Source organism: Cryptotermes secundus, unplaced genomic scaffold, assembly GCF_002891405.2.
Source record: "Cryptotermes secundus unplaced genomic scaffold, Csec_1.0 scaffold390, whole genome shotgun sequence".
In the NCBI taxonomy this organism is placed as follows: domain Eukaryota; kingdom Metazoa; phylum Arthropoda; class Insecta; order Blattodea; family Kalotermitidae; genus Cryptotermes; species Cryptotermes secundus.
Window position 1 is genome coordinate 126,082 of NW_019744414.1, and position 15,511 is coordinate 141,592.

Genomic DNA, 15,511 nt, shown 5'->3' on the forward strand with positions numbered 1-15,511 from the left:
GGATACTTAAAAACGTACGTACATAGGTTGGAACCTATGTCAACTTATTCCATTATTTCATCTGCGATAGGAGCACGGGGACAGGAAATTTGATAACATTTGGAACATACACTACATGCAAATGCAAAACCAGAATCTATGCAGAAATGTTATAAAATATTCTTTGGGAAACACAATTACTTAAAATACTATGAGATACAATTTACCATACCTTCTTGAAAAACTCTTCCAACATGCCAGTGTTTAAATTTTCCATTATTTTGACTGCAACAGCCACGTCTTGAGAGCTGATAAGCAATGCAGCCAGTGATGAACCCGAAATACTGATCAAATGGTGGGACTAAAGAAAATGCATAAAATAAATATTTAAATTTAAAATAAATGAATGAAAATGCATCTATTAAAAATGTCAATGACAGTGCTGCAAATGCATATGTTACATTTAAATCTTAAAATTAATTACAAGAAAAAGGTCAAGTTATCCTTGTAAACAGGCTGTGGAGGCCAATACGGTTGTGAGATGTCGAGGCTACCACATTTTCTAGACAATTGGCTCACCAATGGCAGTGAGGTTGTCAGCCTTATCTGCCGATCACCCTTTACCCCCAGGAAGATTCCTGGTACTTATTTCTATTAGAGACTGAGTTGACCCCAGGAACATAGTGCGGCTGGAAGGATTAGATGAATTGAAAAATCCAACAATCTCATCAGGAATCGAACCTCCGACTTTCCGGCTTGTAACATAGTGCCTCAACCAACTGCACTACCGAATCACCCTAAAATTAACTATAATAATATTAAATATATCTGCATGAAATATATCCCAAAATTGCATCTAAAAATACAACATTCAGTACTGGTGGTCTTCTATAAGATTTTGTAACAGTATTATGAGTGGGAACGACAAAGGAAGTGTAGGACTCTATAGCAGGACACAAATTTACTTTCACATGGGAAAATTAAAAAATTTCAGTACTCTCTGATCCACTGTCAAACATATTTCAACACAGACTTGCCCAGCACAAAATTATTGGAAGTGGGAACTGTAGATGTATTTTTCAGTTTACTCTTGTAAAGCTATACATTACATGAAAAATCTCAATTTTCAATAATCCTTTTATATTATTTTCAAATAATATTATATTCAAATACAAATTCAAATATGACCACTTTCAGCAAGAATCTAAGAAAATTGATGGCTTCGCCAAGTCTGTAGGCCACTGAACAATTTTAATGGAATTAAAATGTAGCCTTTTAGCTTCACCATGACAACTTGATCATTACTTAATTTTTATAGAATTTGGTACTGGGGTGTTCCACTAAAATTTACAAGCCACTTGGTTATACTCAGACAACAAAAATGGTGACTACATGAGGACCTACATGTGTTTCTGAATGCAACTCCAGCGTAACTAGATAAATATTTAACAGTGTGAAAATGCTTTGGATAAAAGTTGTAGAGAAAAATGTATGAAATTTTATACCCAGAACACTCTTTCCTCCAAGTCTGAAAGTTTTATAAATTATTAAAAGGGAGCACATGGATCAGAATTGCTATGCTATGCATACATCTATGCATCTATGCATCTGCTGATGGCAGACTACATTCTGTAATATATACATACTCAAAACCATAAATAGTACTGATTATAAATGGTGTTTCATTGCAGTTTTCTACTGCAGATCTTGAGAAATTTTCTAACCTTGCAAAAAATTTATGTCCTTAAGAAAATTCAAACAGATAATCCAGATGCTTTTGTAGTTCACAGGAATGGTGCAGTCTTAAATATATGATGTGATACAGACACCACACTAGGCCGCGCCATAGCTCAAGTGGTGAGTCGCTGGCTTCCCACCGCAGCGGCCCGGGTTCGATCCCGGGTCTGGTCAAGCAGGACAAAGTGGTGCTGGGGCTGGTTTTCTCCGAGTACTTCGGTTTCCCCTGCCAATCTTCATTCCACCAAATTCTCCATCATCATAATCACCCGGGGCAGATTACAATAGGCCAATCAGTGACCACCATGCCAAGTGGACCCAGTTGGACTCCACCCACTACTAAGCGAATTAAAAAAAATAGACACCACACTCTAGACCACTATTACTAGTTAAATAAATGATACACAATATAAATAGAATTATATAATTTAAAGAATGTCAAGAATAATTCAGAGTGAAAAACTGCAACCTGCAAGACACTTACAGCATTTGAAATATATCACCTGGCCTTCAAAGGATTTCTATGTGTAGACTTTTACAATTTTTCCAGTTGCTGAAGACAGAAAGTTTCCTCTGTTCCATCTAATGAATAAAGTATGGAATCTCTTACATGCACACGTGTATGTGTGTGTGTGTGTGTTTATATATTATTATTATTATTATTATTATTATTGGAGGGGGTGGGTTTCCCCATGCACCGCGACCAGTGGTCTATTGTACGTCCCCCTGTGATATTCTACCAGTCTCTATACCCTACCGATACTGGTGCGTGCCATCAGTCCCGACTCAGCCAGCGAGTTCGGCCTCTACTGGCTCAGCGGTATCTAGATGCTTTCCACATCTACCAGAGGCGTTAGAGACTATTGTTGGGCGGGAAATGTCCTTACAAATTTGACTCAGAGGTCTCCTTGAGACAAGAGGTTCTTTTACGTGCCGTAAAGCTACGACACGGGACCCACGGCTTAAAGTCCCTCCCGGAGGACTTGTTCCCTGAATTTTTCCGCCCTTAAAAATTCCACAACCTCCGCTGGGTTTGAACCCCCGTACCTTGAGTCATGAGGTAGGAACGTTACCCCTAGACTACAGAGGCCACTTTATATATAAAGTCAAGTTATGTACACACGTATAGAAACTCATCCACTCTTAAAAAACACATTTGTAGGCTGAGCTACAGAATATATTTTCTGCAAATTAAAGCCTGCCTCTTAGAGACAGTTATTACTTATAAACTGGTAGAGCTGAGTCATTAATATTAACTACAATATGAGATTCTATACTTACTGAAATTAACAGGAAAAATGAAGTGGGAAGTTTTGCAAAATCTTCTGGTGTCATAGTTTCCAGCCTGCCAGCTCTAATGCTTTCCTTCATCTCTTCATTCATATTTTCATACATCTGCATAAGTCTGTTGGGCAATACATAACCTAAACAAGAAATTGAGCACTTAAATCTAAAATTCTACTGACTGAACACAAAGTCTCTTGCTATTCACAAGCAAAAAACGATTTTAAGACATTTGGATTTCAGCATTGCAGCACTATTGTCAGATGATTTCAACTATAAACATCAAAGCATGCAACTGCATATTTGAAGTGGTCAGACAAGGATGTCTGGTAGAAGAAACGACAGGCAATGCATTTTTCAGGCAGAGTGTCTATCAATGCACTTGATAAACATGTGACTGTCAGCCAATGCTCTTTCAAGACTGACAGTACTAAGCACTGATACTAGGATCATTAAATCACAAAGAATTACAGTGAACAGTTTAGCTCTTTTTGAAGTTTGAGCACATTACAAAAGTTGTGATGTCACTTGTGAAATTTACTCAATACCATAAATTTAACAATCACGAGTTTTATTTTAATCTTCTTTCTCATAAATTCATGATGCCTAAAGGAACATCTTACAACATGAGGTTCTATAGCAAATCTGTGAATACTTTTGACACATTTCTCAGCTTCACGGCTAGAAATAGAAATGTTCATGAATGAGAAAGACAATGTTGTGGCTTAACTTTGTACTGAAAAATGGCTTTATTATGTGATATCAGCCAGCAAGTAAGTGCCTTAAATACAAAACTTCAAGGTCAACATAAACTGATTTCTGATATGTTTGGAGCTGCCAGAGCTTTTAAAATGAAGCTGAAATTATTTCAAAAACAGCTGGTAAATGTTAACCTCTATATTTTTTTTCCTTTGAAATTCTCCATAAGCATGGATCATTAACTGTTCCCTTTTCAAGTATTTATGCTGTATAAATGATTCCTCGTATTTGGTAACACATATACAAACAGGTTTCAAAATGTATGTAACAAACAAAATTCAAGTTCCAATCAAGAATCATTGATGTGCACATCTCCCCTTTTCATGCTACATCCCCTGCCCATCTTATCTTCCTCAATTTTTCAATCATATGGAAACAAACGTTGATTCTCTTGCAGAGCAACGTTTCACACTAATATGGCATGTTTCAGCAATTCTGGTTGTAAAGTTCAGTTTCATGTTAGCAGTTATGGTGGAGATATTTTAATGTTCCAGTCCTTGTATCATGCTGTTTCTTTCAGTGTGACCCACCTGCCTGAAAAGTTGTTCACTCCTGATCAAGATTATACAGAGTTTAATGATCGGATGACTGATTAATGTAAAATTGGAAAGGATCAAGATTAAAACTGAGCATCTGCTACATTTAAGTCCAACCCATGATGACTACACCAACCTGCCTAGTGATGAGATAGCTATAGTTAAACATCAGCATATTGACTTTGAGAAAAGTCACAATAAATCATGAATGTGTAACTGATTCAAAGCAGGATAGATCCACAGTATGCTACTCTTTGTAAATTACCTTCACATAACAATAAATTCCATACTGTGGCACATAAAATTTGCTTATGATATTAGTGTCTTAATTTCTTGTAAAAATTTTGATGATTATTGTTCACTGTCAATTTTGTCTTTCCTGCCACAAGTAACTGGTTAGCTGCTAATAAATTTAGCCTAGAGCTTGATAAAATATGAATAAATGTAACATAATTTGTAATAAATAATTGTGCATAGTATGCATGAAATATTGTGCACAATGAAAAATATGTAGAAGACACATTAATTACAGAGTTTGAAATTCTGCAATTGATCAACTAAACAAATGATACCTAAGGTAAAAAAAAAAAGCACATTGTTCAATTACAACACATTTCATATTTGCAATACTGATACACTTAAAAATGTATTTCTTTTCCTTAAATTATGCAGTATGGAATAGTATTTTTAACAATTCACCTAACAGCAAAATCATACTTGCTTTAACAGTGAAAATCAAACTATATTTTGTGGAAACTACGATATTTTACATCAAAATATATTTAAAAGATTAATCATTCTACCTCTTCCATATGAGCACATGAAAGCTAAAGCTATCCTTGTAACAGGCTGTGGAGGCCTATAGAATTGAGATACATTGAAGCTCCCACATTTTCTAGACAGTCAGCTCACAGTTGGTGGTGAGGTAGTCGGCCTTACATGCCAGCCACCCTTTATGCTCAGGAAGATTCATGGCACTTATGTCTGTTAGAGGCTGCATCAACCCCAGGGCCATAGTGTCACTTGAAGTACTAGGTTAATTGAAAAATCCAGTGACCTCAACATGAATCTAACCCATGACCTTCCACCTTCTGGTATATTCGTAGTCCTTCAACCAACTACACTACCACATGCCCCCAACGATTACATAAATTTCCTAATGAACTTTATCTCAAATAACATGGAGTATTTATGATTTATGGTAAAGTCTGTTTTATATAGTTTTTATGATCACATAATACCGTTAAAATAATTTTATGTCAAGCCAATATATTTTATTTATTTTCATATACAGGGGTAAGTCAATAAGTAAGTTACAAATGGATATAGAACTTAAACAAATAAGAGAACTGATTTGAAAAATGCCCTTATTTCTCAACATAATCCCATTGTAGGCCACACAATAGCTCAAGCGGTTAGTCGCCGGCTTCCCACCACGGTGGCCTGGGTTCGATCCCGGGTCTGGTCAAGTGGGATTTGTGGTGGACAAAGTGGCCCTAGGGTGGGTTTTCTCCAAGCACTTCGGTTTCCCCTGCCAATCTTCATTCCACCAAATTCTCCATCATCATACTCACCCAGGGGAAGTACAATAGGCCAATCAGTGGCCACCGTGACGAGTGGACCCAGCTGGACTCCACCCCCACTAATTTCCTTGTACATTAAGGCATGTGTCCCATCATTTCACAAGCCCCTGAAAACCAGCAGCATAAATTTCCTTGGGCTGCTGTCGGAACCAGGCGGTGACTTCCCTTTCTACAGCTTCATGGTCAGGAAAAGGTTCAGCCGAAAGATGATGTTTAAGGGGGCCGAACAAATGGAAGTCGCTTGGGGCAAGGTTAGGGCTATATGGAGGATGATCGAGGACTTCCCACTTGAAATTTTGCAGCGTCTTATTCGTCTTGTTGACAGTATGGGGATGCACATTGCCATGCAAGGGCAACAGAAGACTGTGAGCATCTCTTTCTTGGAGGATGGTGTCACTTTAAACTTTTTTTTGTCAGGTGACGCAGGATGTTTCCACTGCACTGACGGGCGCTTTGTCTTGGGCTGGTAATGGTGAACCCAAGACTCATCACCTGTGAAAATTTGGGCTAGCATACCGTGTCCTTCATCGTGGTAGCGATTGAGATGCTGTAATGCCAGACCCATTCTTTGCATTTTGTGTTGTGGGGTCAGCATGTGCGGCACCGAGCATGCACAGACTTTGTGAAAACCTAACCTGTCGTGCATTATGAGGTAGGCCAAACAGTGTGAACAACAAATAGCAGTGGCTATAGTGTCTATAGTTAGCCTTCTGTCTGCTCGGATTAAGGCCCTTTGCACACGGGGCCACTGTGGTCACGCCACCATTAGTGGTCCTTCTGCAGGAAGCTCCAATTTTATAGCCTTTTGTACATGGGACCACCGTGGTTGCACCACCAAGTGGCGCTTCTCCTGGAAGCTCGAATTTTATTTGAACAAAAACGCGCAACCAACGCCATAGAAAAGTAACAGTCAGTGCTGAAAATGGAGTTGGAAGAGGTAGTTGGTGTAATTACGTTCGTGCATTTACAAAAACGCCGTAAAAACCGAAGATTTTGGATACGTCCAATGTTGCACGATAGATCTATGAAAGGTGTATTTTACACTCTGTACAGTGATCTTAGAAATAATCCAGATAAGTTTTTTTAATTTTGTGCGCATGAGTATTGCCTCTTTTGATGAGTAACTGCAGTGTTTAAAACACAGACTAACTGGTGTTGATACAACTATGAGAGACAGCATACCACCTGAAGAAAAACTAGTTGTGACTTTGAGGTAAGTAAGAAAGTTATAACTACATTAGAATAAGATGGTTTATTGAGATATAACAATACAAAAATAATGCTAGTTTCATTTAATATTACACTGATTTTATTGAAGTATAGAATTGAGAGGATTTAGTATTAACTAGACAAAAACGCAATGAAACTTATTTTTGTTATTAGTAAACATTGCGAAATTCAATCATTCCAAATTCAGCAGAGGAATCACTTCCAGTTGACAGACTCTGCACTGAAGTTGAACGCATTTGATGTGCAGCTGTTGTAAGTGGTGTTAAAGTGTATTGTTGTTGCTGGTGGTGTAGCTCATGATGGTGTGTTCGTTGGTCGCATGTAAAATTTGGTGTAACATTTGAAGGGCCAGCAGTCGAAGAAGTGGCTTTTTTGCCGGCATTTTCAATCACTTGCATAATTTTCATTTTAACAGAAAACCGCATGCATTCAGGAACTTCCTTCAGAGGCTTTAATAATAATAGAAGAAAGAGATGATCACAATCGTTTTCGAGGGCATTTACTCTGTCTTCTCGGGACTGAATGCTAGATTTCAGAACGCCTAGAATTTCCTCTACATCTCTGGACACCTGCTCAACTTTTCGCTTCTTATTTTTGTTATCTAATCATGGTTCGGCCGAAACTGCCGGTACCTCTCCAGTATCATCAGAAACTTCGTTGACGGGTTCTTCTTCCACGTTACTGGAGGTGTTTTTGAGAGTAATGACTGTATTTAAAAAAAGACAGCTGCTGGTAGTACACATATGGGGGTTTTTCTTAAGGCAGGTGACCCAGATTTTGCTTTTGCTAGTCTTTTACATTCCCTTGAGTAACAGTCTCTTAGACTTTTCCACTTGCGCTGCAAACCTCTGCCTGTAATAGAGACATTGTACCATTGATAATAAAAGCTGTTTATATCAACTGACACATTTATGTCTACACTGTATTCATCGTGATTCGTCATAAAACAAAATTAAAATATTGAAAATTTATAATGGGGCCTTGCGTTACACACACACACACACACACATGTGAGCACTCAGTTTTTATTTATTTGTTATTTGTCATGAGCACTCACTGCTCACGGCAAGTAAGTTATTCTACTAATTGAAGGACATATCAATAGTTTTCATGTTCCAGATATCTCGGAAGTGGATGCACAATGACTGATTTACATCTGTACTTTCATTTGGGGATATCAGCACTGAGCAAAATTGTGAAGCAAGTAACTCAAGAAATATGGAGGACGACGAAGAGTGTATGTTTAGCTCAACCGGATGCCAAGAAGTGGAAATGTATAGCTGAGGATTTCTATTCTGCAGCAAATTATCCCAACTGTGTGGGCGCTATGGATGGGAGGCATGTGCGTGTAATTCAACCTACACATACTGGATCCATGTACTATAATTATAAACACTATTTTTCTGTTGTCTTGTTGGCCATGTGCAATTCGAATTATCTGTTTACTTTTGTTGATATCGGTGCCTATGGAAAAGAAAGTGATTCAACTGTATTTAAGAACAGTGCCTTATACGACGCAATAAAAAATAATACATTAAAATTGCCAACAGCAAAACCGATCAGTGAATATTTCAATACACATCTGCCATATGTAATTGTCGCAGATGAAGCTTTTGCACTTTCAGGTCATGCAATGCACCCATATCCAAAGAAGTCTTCGACAACACGAAAAAAGGTGTACAACTACTGTCATTCCAGAGCACGCAGATTCATAGAGAGCTCTTTTGGCCTACTGTCTAACAAATGGAGGATATTCCACAGACCAATGAATGTGGGTCTCTCCCTGGCAGAAGATATCATCAAGGCATGCTGTATTCTGCACAATTTTGTGAGGAGAAGAGAGAGCTACAAATTTGAAGAAACTTTACACGTCACTGGATTTGAAGGTCTCAATGTTGATAATGAAAGCAGAGGGACAGCCACTGCTATAAACGTCAGGGACAACTTTGCTGACTACTTTGACAGCACTGAAGGTGCATTAGAATGGCAGTATCATGTAATTTGATTTATTTCTAAGAACTAAGAATGTCAGAACTTAAAAGAAAGAATATTAAAAAAAAGTCTTTAAAATGTTTGTTATTGTTAAATTATTATTATTATTATTATTTATTATTATTATTATTATTATTATTATTATGACTCATTTTCACACACTCAACTGTATACCGTATTTCGCTTACTTCTATAATTTTATAATTGCATATAATTCATTAAAATAAATTTACTTACCTAATTCATTTAAATCAGCTTCAGTTGCGTTTTCTTAATGACTGAATGTGTTTACCAGCTCCAACAAACATTTCTTTTTCAAGTCTCTAGAGGGGTAATCCTTACAACTGATATCCCAAATGGCTGGCCTGTCGTGAACTTCTAAAATGAATCTTTTCGAGTCAAAATTGTCTTCCGAACTCATTTTACAATTTTAAAATATAATCGGAATGAACTAACCGGGTACACTACAAGTGGCTGTACTGGACCACACCATGTACAAGGCACAACACCGGACAGTGGCCTGACATGGTGGTACGACGCCACGACCAGCCTGGTCGCTCGTAAAATCGCATCCTCCGGCCACCGCATTCCTGGAAGCGCCACCAACGAAGCTTCCGCCACCACAAATCGCCCAGTGTAAAAGAGTCCATGTAACCGCAATGGTGCGCATGGTCGTGCTACCGTGGTGGCGCAACCACGGTGGCCCCGTGTGCAAAAGGCCTAAGTCTTCAAGCCGTTGCACATTCGCCTCTGCGGCAATCTCCGTTGGCCTCCCGACGCGCTGTTCGTCTTCGACATGTGTCCGCCCTTCAGAGAACTTATACACCCAATTGTAAACAGCTTGACGTGACAAGCACTTCTCACCGTAAATGGGAAGCATTTCTTTATGAATATTCTTTGATTCCATACCTTTTGCCCACAAAAATCGCACAACGGAGCGCTGCTCGAGGGTTGTACACTCAGGCATGGTGTCCAACGTCATCAATTGCCACCTTACTAATGCTGCCATCTAGTGGCGATTGCCTCAAGTGCCTCATTCAAACATTGCCCCACATCAATTTGTAACTTACTTACTGACTCACCTACGTATGATTTATTTCATATCCTATTGCCATATGACAAATTCTGAATCTGATTGTCACTTTGTGTGTGTTGGTGTGTGTATTCGTGTGTGCGTGCTATGTGTGCGTGTGCACGCGCGGATTGTGTATATTTATGAAAAGTTCTTCATGATCAAAATGTAATTTATCTAGTAGTTAGTATTGCAATTTTCATGCCACAAGCAATTCTACTTGGATAAGACACAATTTCTATTTAGATATGATTACTTAGTGTCTCCTTGCTCACAACATTGCTTGAAAGCTGCAGTGGGAAAGGTGGCATATTTGTCACAAGCCTGTAACTCTTAAACAAAATCCAACAATCAGGAAATGCCAATTAACAAACATTCCTAGCACACGGCAAATTACGGCAGAAAAACGGTGAAGTAAAGACTGCAGACAATCTTGAATGTGTGAAGTTGTCCCTGTGCTCAACGACTTCAGCACTACGCCATGAATATGTATGTGGGAGTGGATGTATAGATCCACATTTACTTGACCTCGGCACTAGTTGGAGGTTGGGGGGGTCAGCTTCACGCCCCGGCCGCTTTACCACCGGGAAAGGAGCCCCCGTTACCCATTGAATAGGAGGTTGGGTTGACCCCAGAGCCGGTCTGGACGATTTGGAGAAATTTCTTGACCCTACTGGGACTCGAAATCCGAACCCTCCGTCGTCAAGCCCGTAGCCAGTCGCTATACCGACTACGACCTTTTCAAATTTGGACTGACAGATGCCCCAACCCGTGAAAGGTGCCTTTAAGAAGACGAATCAGCCCCACATATCCTATGTGATTGTGAGGCCATAGCTTACGTAAGATTTCGTCACCTGGGTCAGTTCTTCATTGAACCAAGTGACTTTTATGACGCCCCCATAAATAAAGTTCTACATTTCATTCGAAGTTTAGGATTAATAAAGGATTCATCCAAAGGGGAAGCACAGTAGATCACTGAAGGTCGCAGTGCGGGGGCCGGATTTTATGGCCCACCCTTACACACATACAGACTACGCTACGCCGTGTAACGAAACCAAACGAGCTCGGTTCTGAATCTTTTCTGAGAAACATATATAAGAAAGATTATCGTTTCGTACGTAACGCAGTGTAGCCCGGTAGGAGTTCTCTTACGTTTCGGAGTAACATGCTGCGTCTATCGTCAGAATTCAGGAGGAAGCCAAGCAAGCAACCAGCAAGATTCAGAGGTCAAACAAAACTTGCTGCCTGCTTGCTTCACTTGCTCTTCAGCCCTAACTTTCGAGACAATGTGTTCACTCGAAACGTCGGTGAATTTTTTCCGGACCACATGTCCTGCGAGAACTTCAAAACCTAGCAATTGGTTAACGCTTTGTCTTCTAAGAGTACTTACAGTCTTTTCAGTAAATTTTAGAACCAGAATGGAGATTATAGTAATATTAAAAATAAGGCCAAACATAACGAGAGAAAGATACGGAGATACTGTTTATATTACGAGGTCTGCACAGACACACGTTTAGTTCAGAGCGCATCTGAAGGCATTAGTATCTAGACTGCTCGAAATCTATGTCCACACACGCTTATGAGTGTTTCTGTCTCTCTCTCCTTGTTTCTATATTCCTTTCAATAAAAGCAAAATGCTCTCTGCTCCTGGTGTAAATGTGGACGTCTAATTTGTTTGCCGGAATACAAGAACACCCTATACAGCAACGTTCTCATGAATTTGCTAATAGATCCACTGTTTTTCCACACAGTTTGTCACCTACAATTCGAATATTTTCTCCGAACTGAACGTACTTTAAATTATTCTCTTTACTTGTTTGTGGCGAATAATTATGTACATGAAAATAGCAACAGTACCTCGCTGTAATTAAGCAAGTACGAGTACTAGGTCAAAGATGGTGCCAGGTTAGAGATGAAGCCTCCAACTTAAAATACAGAACATGGACGAGTAATAATGTTCTGCCGGTTTCAGGTATTTGGACACCTCAGGGGTTTGCATAATAAATGTGTGCGGAGCAATAGTGGCATGATGACTAGCAGGGAAAAACCAACGGATATCCGAGAAAATCCTACTCCAGTGCCGTCATTAATTCTACCATGAAGTTACCATGGTTTAATCCCAGGCTTCTGTGGTGAGAAGGCACCATCTACAGTAAAACTTGGTTATAGCAACATCGGTTTCTGCGACACCTTGTCTATTGCGTCAAATATTCAATCGTACGAACTAATTCCTCATAAAGCAACTGTTTTTATACCTTGCTTAGTACGACATGCACAAATGCATCAACCTCGTATGTAAAGTCATTTTCATTCCTGAATTTCTCTGATATGGACATTGAACGTAATTTAGAAAGTGTGTATTGGGCAAGTAACAGGAAACAGATGAAGATAACTGATTACTGTACTCGTATCTAGGTACAGTAAGGCACAACAATTGATGTAATCTACTGTAATTTGGTGAGTAGGCCTACCTTTAATATACAGTATTAGTGCGGTGTGTATTGTCAGTGAAAAGCGCTGTAATATGTCTTTGATATTACACATTTGGGCAATTCCACGTTAATGTTACGTTAGTCTGTACTTAACTACGTATTTTACTAAAAAAAATGCAACATTTTAACTCGGTTTTTGGTAGATTTTTACGTGACTAACATAAGGCTACTGTGGAAGTGCCCATTTCGGTTACAACGACATTCGTTTATAACGACACTATTTTTAGGTCCCTTTGATGACGTTATAACCAAGTTCTACTGTATTTGCACCATAAGCACAATACGTGCATTCAATCTTCATACCAGATAAAAATACATTTAAGGTTAACTGCGAATTACAAGTAATCCGTTGACACGAGTCTCTGAATTCATTCATTCCTCTCTATCCATTCGACTGCGTTTAATCTGCCATAAGCCTCCTTTTGACACTCTCCAGGCAGAAGACATCTGGTACACATTACAACTAAAAGGTTATCTAATGGGGCGTACCTGTTGAATCGACACATGTTCGCACAGGATCCGTCCAGAAGATGCACTTGAGAGCTCTTACAGCAGTTTCGTCACTTGATGGCAGTTTCGTCTGCACTGTTTCTGAAAACAGAAATTGCCAGTGATGTGAAATATCATAATACGCTACTGTAAATACAATAATCAGGATAAACGCCAAGGAAGAATTAAAATCAGTCAATTTACTGACTCCATGAAGCTGAACATTTCTTGAGAAGCCGCCGGTTGTACAGCTACTCAGGAATGACTTAGCATTTTGTGGAACCCAAACGTTTATTACAGTGTTCACAAGATTCCTCAATTTGTCTCTCCCCTGAGCCAGATCAATCAGTTTTCCGTAGCTTAGGTCGTTTATCCTAAAAGTTTGTCCGAGACCCTTCGTGACATTTGTAACAAGCTTATTTTATACGGTGAGGAGTTGTTAGCCACACGCCAATCCCCCATGCTGGAGGACCACCCCTTGTCAGCTGTACGCAACTACTTATTCAATACATTAACAGATACCCTCCGGGTATGGAGGGTGTCTTCTCCAGCCGCAAACACCAGAACGCGACATGCAATGGTGACAAGGGACCCACTTAACATGGGTAATCAATAAACTAAACAAATTAAAAGAGAAGGCGAGATACGAGATTGACTATGAAAAATTACGTTTATGGGACGACGTATCGTGTAGTCTGGTAGATATTTACCGACGTTTTACGTTTCGGAGAAATGATCTTCCTCAACCTACAGTAGCGAAGGGAGGAGCTAACTACAGTATTTCTCTAACTTAAAGATCAGAACAGCACGTTCCTCCGAAACGTCAGCAATGATCCACCCAATTACTGGATTGTCACATATCTGAATACAGTATTTGGTATCCTATTATTTTCACACAACTTGTACATTGCGCATTAAGAGTGGTGTTGAGTGTTCAGATTGGTGAGGGATACTGTAGTGTAAATTTTATTTCCTATAGAGCAAAAATATCCCAAATAATTTGTCGTGCAGGTTGGCTATATGCATTCGACAGGCAGAAGACAAGGCTGTTATTTAACCAGCACAGCCATCTACTGAATTTCCAGCAATTGTCTGCTACAGTAGTTATTTTCCTTAGCATGAAAGGAACACTCGGCCACAGAATATACACGAGATGGGTGAAAGCTTGTTTCGATAAGTTCGCCAGTTGTTCTCAACTGTTTTCTGACTGATGACACGCTCTTTGCAGTTGTTTATCAGTGTCATGGCAGCCGAGAAATTTGCGGAAAAGTGACAATATTAATCTAGATGTTGGCGTCACAGCTCACGAACTAGGCGTTTCTGTGAATATATTCTTTTCATATTACTCATAAAAATTTTGGTTACGTAGAATGGCGGCTATAAAATATGCAGATCTGAAAGTTGCAATCAATGTATTTAGCTTTTGACTCTAGTACACGAATCGAAACAAAGGTTTAATTATATCGGTGCCTACCTCCAAGAATACACGCCGGATCCCAACTATAAATATCATTACTTTAAGAGAGTCAATTGTCTACAGAGTATCATCTTCTCTATTTTAAAGAATTATACTTCGGTAGAAGTCGATTGATGAACGGAGAAGTTCATGGAGGTAGGCCTAGGCCCACTGGAGCTGTAGTGCCAAGGGGGAAAAAAAAAGAAATCCATTGTAGCTTCGGAGAACATATCGCCTCTATCTTTGTGGTCGAAAAATCCACCTATCTTACTCTTCTACCCTGATATGGATGCGAAATTTTCCCCCGAAACGTCGGTGGACTTACACCGAACTATACAACTTTAACAATCCGGAAGATCGTACGTTTCGTAGTCATTGCTCTGAGAACCTCAAATCCAGTACTGTAAGTAAGATGTTTATACTGGTAACAGAATAAAACCCACATGCACACCGTGGGCAACCCTTGAATGTCGAAACAGCTGGTTAAAATGTTGAACAGAATGAGGGCGATATCTTACGTAATAATGTAGATTAGGAACTGAAGCGTCAGTTTACAACTGGGATGAACAAGCCAGACGAGGACAGTGGTCGTTGCAAAGTTATCACGTTGTATTCTCATTACGAGCAAAGTATGGTGTTCGGAAATCTTGCAAGATCGTGGCAACTGCTGCAAACACGAGTGTTGCTTTCAAGTCCTGTTAACGTGTAACTTTAGATCCCGTCTCAGTGGCAAAGCAGAAGTGTCAGATTGTAAGTCTTATCTCTGGCAGTAAATACTATCAGTCTAGCCGGTACTGGTGTGCGTCAGCGAAATCAAATACCTGTAGTTAAGTGACTATAAGAATGCAGCCATTGTGATTTAAGATTCCTACCTTATGCGATGGGGTGAGTAGGCAACCTCC

General features: G+C 39.4%; 1 protein-coding gene across 5 annotated transcripts in view; it reads right to left on the bottom strand.

Moving 5' to 3' along the window:
- The window catches only part of LOC111874734, a 69,239-nt gene that overhangs the window by 46,357 nt on the left and 7,371 nt on the right, over positions 1-15,511 (bottom strand). For 2 of the 5 annotated variants that reach the window (XM_023870474.2, XM_023870472.2), the window contains exons 3-5: positions 13,154-13,255; positions 2,998-3,140; positions 212-340 (exon numbers count right to left, since the gene is read on the bottom strand). In XM_023870474.2, coding sequence (XP_023726242.1) covers positions 212-340; positions 2,998-3,140; positions 13,154-13,255 — 374 coding nt within the window. Of the gene's footprint in view, positions 1-211; positions 341-2,997; positions 3,141-5,869; positions 5,989-10,009; positions 10,076-13,153; positions 13,256-15,511 lie in introns of those variants that run through there. The other 3 variants (XM_033755575.1, XM_023870476.2, XM_023870473.2) reach the window with 3 other exon arrangements.